At 48.0% G+C, this 7,452-nt stretch overlaps 1 protein-coding gene across 1 annotated transcript in view; it reads right to left on the bottom strand.

Moving 5' to 3' along the window:
• Positions 1–247: 247 nt before the first annotated feature.
• LOC135827313 (uncharacterized) overlaps positions 248–7,452 on the bottom strand; it is a 41,837-nt gene continuing 34,632 nt past the window's right edge. Inside the window, exons 9-11 of the mRNA XM_065339839.1 lie at positions 6,832–6,843; positions 4,239–4,601; positions 248–910 (exon numbers count right to left, since the gene is read on the bottom strand). Coding sequence (XP_065195911.1) covers positions 894–910; positions 4,239–4,601; positions 6,832–6,843 — 392 coding nt within the window. The 3' untranslated portion in view covers positions 248–893. The remainder of the gene's footprint in view (positions 911–4,238; positions 4,602–6,831; positions 6,844–7,452) is intronic.

Here is a 7,452-nt window from a genome sequence, read left to right as displayed (position 1 = left end):
CATGATCCATAGGGTTCTCCATCATAAGCCATGCGCTTATATTGGAGACTGCGCTTGTGTGGGTATCTTTGAAGCCCTCTTGGAGTGCGCTTATGATAGAGACCGGGCTTCTACAAGAGACTGCGCTTGTAATAGAGATAATACGGTAGGCACCCACCAGAACCGACCTGGGCTAACGAAAGCGGGACAGGAACGACTCACATGCAGGCACGCGCACGGCATCCACAACGCGTAGCAAGCCATAGCGTGATTTGCGAACAAGCGACCCCCAAACTGAGGCGAGCACGAGTTCTCATCATTTTCAACTTGATGACGGACAAAAAGAACAGAGCATTGGAAATGGAGCCACGCAGAGCACCCGCAAACCACCATAGGTACTTATGAGACAGCGGGCAGGCTGGCAAGGGGAAGAAAGGAGAAGAAGAGATGCAAACAAACTAAACGGCTAGTCAACAGGTCACGGTCAGAAACCGTGTGCACAATATGACACAACTGCAACAGCTGTTTCCATTGGTGAGCGGTGTGAGAGAATAGAGAGAGGGGGGGGGGCAGAAAGGTGTCCATATACGCCATGAAGCAAGCAAGAATCTAAGCGCACGCGGCACAAGGGCTCTCTACTGTAGAATGTAAAGTATGAGTATTGCGATACCGCACACACTTTTGGCAGTATCACCCTGAGCTAGGACCGGGTGAACACCTCGCTCTGACCGAGACCATTTAGCTAGTTAATGTACATAGAGAGAGAGAGAGAGAGAGAGAGAGAGACAGACGCTGGGATGGCTGCAACACACGCACACACACACACACACACACACACACACACACACACACACACGCCCAGTACGCTTGTGGTTGTGTACCTCCTTCAGAGCGGGTCTTGATATGGTGCTGAATTACTTCTCCCTTATAGCTGAGCAGAACGAAACATAAGAGGCAGTGCAGTGCAATTTAAGTGACAATCAATCCAAAACCTGAACCAGCAGTTAGTGAGGCTCCATACCCAGGTACGTATCCTGTCTCCTGGTGTGTGTATGAGAGTGAGAGAGAGAGAGCGAGAGCGAGAGAGAGAGAGAGAGAGAGAGAGAGAGAGAGAGTGAGAGAGAGAGAGAGAGAGAGAGAGTGTGTGTGTGTGTGTGTGTGTGTGTGTGTGAGAGAGAGAGAGAGAGAGAGAGAGGGAGTGAGTGACAGAGAGAGAGAGAGAGAGAGTGTGTGTGCGTCAAAGAGGGAGAGAGAGTGGATGAGAGACAGAGTGAGAGAGAGAGAGAGAGTGTGTGTGTGTGTGTGTGTGTGTGTGTGTGTGTGTGTGTGTGTGTGTGAGAGAGAGAGAGAGAGAGGCAGAGGGAGAGAAAGAGACAAACAGACAGAGAGACAGACAGAGAGAGACAGACAGGCAGAGAGAGAGAGAGAAGAAAGAGATAGAGATACTTCCTCCGCGTCATCGAAATTGTCGCAGTTTGACTAGTGACTTGTCACTTGTTACTGACAACTCCATAAGCTAAGCCATTCAAAACTTATTACACAATATGATAGTCTGAAGACTAGAGTAACGTTCCAGAACGGTTGGACTGAGGGTTTTCATGCAGAGATGAAGTCCTCGTCGTCGCTGATGTCAATGGACGCAAAAATATCGTTCCGAAATATTTCAAGGAAGGTTGAAAGTTGGTCGCGCCTCATCTCAAACGCTTTGACTTTCTCCACAGGACAAGAGCTGCTGTGCTTGTCGTCTGCTAGCTCTGGATGATTTCTACTTCACCACCAACGAAGCCTAGTAAGAATACACGATCGTTGCGAGGTCGGTTGATTACCGTCGGCGGAATCACCTCGATCTTGAAATGAACTTATTTTAGCCGTGGCATGCCCATTTATTTTAGCTGTTTGGTCACAGCTCATGCAGTTCAGGTAAGTGTACTATCGCGTCCAGCGCGCCCTGTTTTTCAGCATCACTGGTGTACCATGGTACGGCACCTGCGCGTGCATCACTAGCACTACGTGTAGAGTCTACACGGCTCTTGCAGGTACAATCATGTACTGAGTGTCTCAGCCAGAGCGACAAATTTTATCGCTGTTGCAGGCATTTAGTTTGCTGACCCCTCGATGTTTCTCCAAGCGCTGCCACTTGTTCCACGAAGTCATTCTCACCCCAGCTAAGGTAAAACAGTGATGAGGCTTGAGTGAATGGCCATAAGCACGAGAAATGTGCAGGCTGCAACGCCTGACTGATCTCCGCGAGTCGAAATTACCATCGCAGCGACATCAGCGAAGAAAGTGCGTCTAGTTCAAAAATTCCAGCTTCCAATAACAGAAAATAGAACTTTACCGTCACCCTATACTGATGACTATCGCCTGTATCCCATTCTCTGCCTCTGGTATGAGTGCTGGTGAGTAAATACCCCGTTTTATATCAAAAGTCAAACTGCGACAATTTCGATGACGCGGAGGAAGTAGAGACATAGAGATATAGATAGATAGATAGATAGATAGACGAAACTGCATGCTGTCCGCAGATTGAGTAGAGAGATAGATAGATACTGTAAAGCGTGATATTTTCGCGGCTAGTTCGTGTTTTCAGAATCCGGACAGGTCTGCGAGGTTTAATTTTGCGATTGCAGAATGGCATTCTTGCTAAACCGGTGGCATTCTTGCTAAACCTTTCATGAATCTCCTTTTCGCGCTGTCTAAATTTCGCGGTCATTTCCACGGTCGCGGAATAATTTCATGGTTTACAGTAGATAGATAGATACTTCCTCCGCTAGCAAAATACTTCGTTGCATTTTTACAGTTCAGTCCAAAGCATTCTATGGCTACCAAAACACTTCGCAAAGTGGAAAACAAAGCAGCATATGAGAGATAGTTATTTACAGATGCCACATAGCTCGTTTCAAAGCAGTCCAGCTTCATTCTTCGTCTAAATTTGATGACGACTCGCTCCTTGATGACTTCGAGTCGGCATCCTCGCTGATTTTCGCTGCCAGCTTGTGTCCTGCATCCTTTTCAAGTTGCCGAGACACGATTTGATCGTGGAGATTGCCAAGTTCTTCGCTTGAACTGTGAGCTTGATGACCTCCACGGCTGTGCTGGTAGTTGTCTCTGCCGCTCAGAACTCTCCAGAACGTCATGGAAAGAGCCATACGAGCACAACCAAACGCTCCTCATCTTGACAGCGGAGGACGCGTGCCAGCACATTTCCACAGCCTATAGAAGCTCCTTACTGGTCTCCTTTTCCACGACTGACACGTCTGTTTTCAGGCTGTGGAAGAACGCCAAGTCGTCGACGTTGAGATTAGGACTTTGCGCAGGCTGAACAACAACCTGAATGTCGGATCGTTTTGCTTTCCTCTGCACCGCAAGCACACGTGCATTGATTTATTGTGGCTGTGTGCGGACGCGTACCATCGTGCTCGTACAGCAGTGGCTGGCCGGCTTCTGCATGAATTCTGGGCACTTCAAGCCATGCAGTCTTTCAAACTGTTCCGCATTTCCGTATTTCGGTGTCATGCACCTGGGTTGTGTTCTGGTAACATCCCGTCAAGAAACGGTTATGCTTCGGCAATTTTTCAAGTACTGCACACTTTTCGGAGGTTGAAATGCCTGTCAGAACAAAGGACGATACTGCGGCTACCCTATTTAGGGGATAGATCAATGACATGTTTGTCTAATGGCGACAGAAAGATCATGACAAGAACACAAAAAAACGCAACGAAGTTTTACTTAACGGAAAGTAGATAGATAGAGAGAGAGAGAGAGAGAGAGAGAGAGAGAGAGATAGATAGAGAAAGAGAAAGAAAGAGAGAGAAAGAGAGAGAGAGAGAGAGAGAGAGAGAGAGAGAGAGAGAGAGAGAGAATCTTGTCCCATTTTCTAGCCCACCTCCGTGTGAATGCCCATGGTGAAAGCATAGACCCAGCACACAGTGCAGTGCATTTACAGCTCCATGTGTATGTACCGTACTCTAGTATAACATATTGATGGCCGTGTTTTCCACCTTTACTAGTGTTTCTGCCCAGGGCCTTATTACGGGCTTTTCTGCGCAGGGCCTTATTCCAGGCTTTTACGGTAGATAGATAGTCACAGATGTTGAAGGTGGGAGGAGGCAGGCGCGGATAGATAGAGACATCCAGATGGACAGCTATGTAAGTGGGGAGGGGGGGGGGGCAAGGAGTAAAGGAGTGTGAGCGAGGTATGACAAGGCTGATGCAGAGCTAGACAGATGAGCAGAACCTGGGACACCTGGGACACTTACTTGAGCAGACGACGGTGATCTGAGCTCCGGCGGGCAGACCATCAAGCTCTTCAAGGGCACGGGTCGTCGAGTACTTGGCCCACCCATTGTAGGGTGGTTGTCCTTGGTGAAGACGCCAGGAATAGTGCACAGGTAGGATGATATAGTCTTTGTTTATCGCTTGTAGATGGCCATCCAGATATTTGTTAACAGGATCTGACATATTAGACCAATGGTTGTACCATTCGATCTCAAAAAGGGTTGTTTTTTTTCCTTTGCACAAGTTGCTGTTCCTAGCTGCAGACGTATTGCTAGGTGTTCCTTGAGCAAGGAAGACTGTTGACATGTATACTCCATAACCTATAGTATCCAATTCAAATTCCTCTGTAGAATGTTCAGAATAAATGCACAGAAGAGTCATTAAAATCTCACTGTTTGGTGTGGATAGTGGCAGCGCTGATAAAAGGCGATGGCTTGTCGTGGGTGGTGGCGTTGTTCAATGGTGTGCCACAAACACCACCACGAACACCACCACGGACACCACCACGAACACCACCACGTACACCACCACGAACACCACCACGAACACCACCACGAACACCACCACGAACACCACCACGAACACCACCACGAACACCACCACGAACACCACCACGAACACCACCACGAACACCACCACGAACACCACCACGAACACCACCACGAACACCACCACGAACACCACCACGAACACCACCACGACGAACACCACCACGACGAACACCACCACGACGAACACCACCACGACGAACACCACCACGAACACCACCACGAACACCACCACGAACACCACCACAAACAGCAGCACTACCCACCACAACCCATCACGTCTACGCCCATCACCGACGAATCATTTCTCACCACAACATTTTCTCTCATAATTCGCCGTACGTGTGAAGCAATGTTAATCCGTGATAGGCGTCGAAGTGTGAACAGGGGACGTGGCTGTCTTAAAATTGTTTGAGAAATTCTCAATCGAAAGCACTTCTGCAGAGCAATTTCTTCTGTTCTGCCAACAGCTTGCACTAAAGAAAGTTCAGTTCAACTCATCGAGTACCGGTGCTCACAGTCAGTCTTTCCTTCAGACTTTTCCGTTTGCATCTTTCCCTCAAACCAGTGAATATTTTCGTGAGACACAAGGAGCTGGGCCATAGCGAGGGCGCGAAGAGGAGACAAAACAAACACTGATACGCATACGAACTCGGATGCGCATATGAAGACCTACAGCGGGGACAAGACGAGAAAGTGCGTATACAACGGGGACAGAAGACGGTGTAGCCGCATGTACACAGGAGTCAAAGACAGCGCAGCAGCGTGTACCACGGTTCAGCAGCATGTACTTCTTCCGCGTCATCGAAATTGTCGCAGTTTGACTTTTGATATAAAACGGGGTATTTACTCACCAGCACTCGTACCACAGGTAAGGAATCGGACATAGGCGATGGTCATCAGTATAGGGTGACGGCAAAGTTCTATTTTCTGTTATTGGAAGCTGGAATTTTTGAACTAGACGCAATTTCTTCACCGATGTCGCTGCGATGGTAATTTCGACTCGGTGAGATCAGTCAGGCGTTGCAGCCTGCACATTTCTCGTGCGTATGGCCATTCACTCAAGCCTCATCACTGTTTTACCTTAGCTGGGGTGAGAATGACTTCGTGGAACAAGTGGCAGCGCTTGGAGAAACATCGAGGGGTCAGCAAACTAAATGCCTGCAACAGCGATAAATTTGTCGCTCTGGCCGAGACACTCAGTACATGATTGTACCTGCAAGAGCCGTGTAGACTCTACATGTAGTGCTAGTGATGCACGCGCAGGTGCCGTACCATGGTATACCAGTGAATCAGGGCCGGGCAGTGATGCTGAAAAAGAGGGCGCGCTGGACGTGATAGTACACTTACCTGCATGAGCTGTGACCACACAGCTAAAATAAATGGGCATGCCACGGCTAAAAAATGTTCATTTCAAGATCGAGGTGATTCCGCCGACGGTAATCAACTGACCTCGCAACGATCGTGTATTCTTACTAGGCTTCGTTGGTGGTGAAGTAGAAATCATCCAGAGCTAGCAGACGACAAGCATAGCAGCTCTTGTCCTGTGGAGAAAGTCAAAGCGTTTGAGATGAGGCGCGACCAACTTTCAACCTTCCTTGAAATATTTCGGAACGATATTTTTGCGTCCATTGACATCAGCGACGACAAGGACTTCATCTCTGCATGAAAACTCTCAGTCCAACTGTCCTGGAACGTTACTCTAGGCTTCAGACTATCATACTGTGTAATAAGTTTTGAATGGCCTAGCTTATGGAGTTGTCAGTAACAAGTGACAAGTCACTAGTCAAACTGCGACAATTTCGATGACGCGGAGGAAGTACAACAAAGAGACACAAACGCAGCAGCATGTCCGACAAAGAGACACACACGCAGCAACATGTATGACAAAGAGACACAAATGCAGCAGTGTGCACGACGACGAGCTCTAAGCGCAGCAGCATGTACATCGAAGAACTACAAGCGCAGCCGCATGTACAAGACAACCATATTGCAAAGTTGCAAACACGAAGGAAGGCTAACTCACCAGTCTCGGTTGCTGTGTGGCAAAACCAAAAGGAGCACACAAACAAGCACATGCGCATATGCACACACACACACACACACACACGCACACACACACGCACACACAAACACACAGAAATGTTGTATCATATCTTATCACGAGATTAGAAGCGGTGAGGCCTCCTGCAGTTTCATACAGAATTACAGATGGAGCGGACTCGCTCCCTTCTATTTACACTGCAACGTTCGAACACATTTTCGTAGTTAAAACAACGTTTCGGCATATAGCCCTCATCAGGTTTGCAATGATGTGCACTCTACAAAGGAGCAGCAAATATACTGTGCCGTGCTGTGTTTGCGCTAAATGTGTCAGCTACAAAGGTGGCGAAAGGGATTGGTGATATATTAATATCCAGATACGATATATTCACAGTAGTGCCCAGCCAGCATTAGTGTTTACTTGCGGCCGCAAGTTGCGGATTTCAACAGCTTCTCGCAGTTGAAATCTTATCACTCTTCTATATCGACCTCCACTAATTCTCGTGATCCTTGACTGGTCCTATATTACCCATATCGCCGCAATATCGACCGCTTATATCGACCACTTGTATCGACCACTTAGGCGTTGTAATCTTTTGACTTT

Source organism: Sycon ciliatum, chromosome 11 (genome assembly GCF_964019385.1).
Source record: "Sycon ciliatum chromosome 11, ocSycCili1.1, whole genome shotgun sequence".
Taxonomy (NCBI): Eukaryota; Metazoa; Porifera; class Calcarea; order Leucosolenida; family Sycettidae; genus Sycon; species Sycon ciliatum.
The sequence above is the reverse complement of the archived record's forward strand: the minus strand, read 5'-3'. Positions and strand labels throughout refer to the sequence as shown.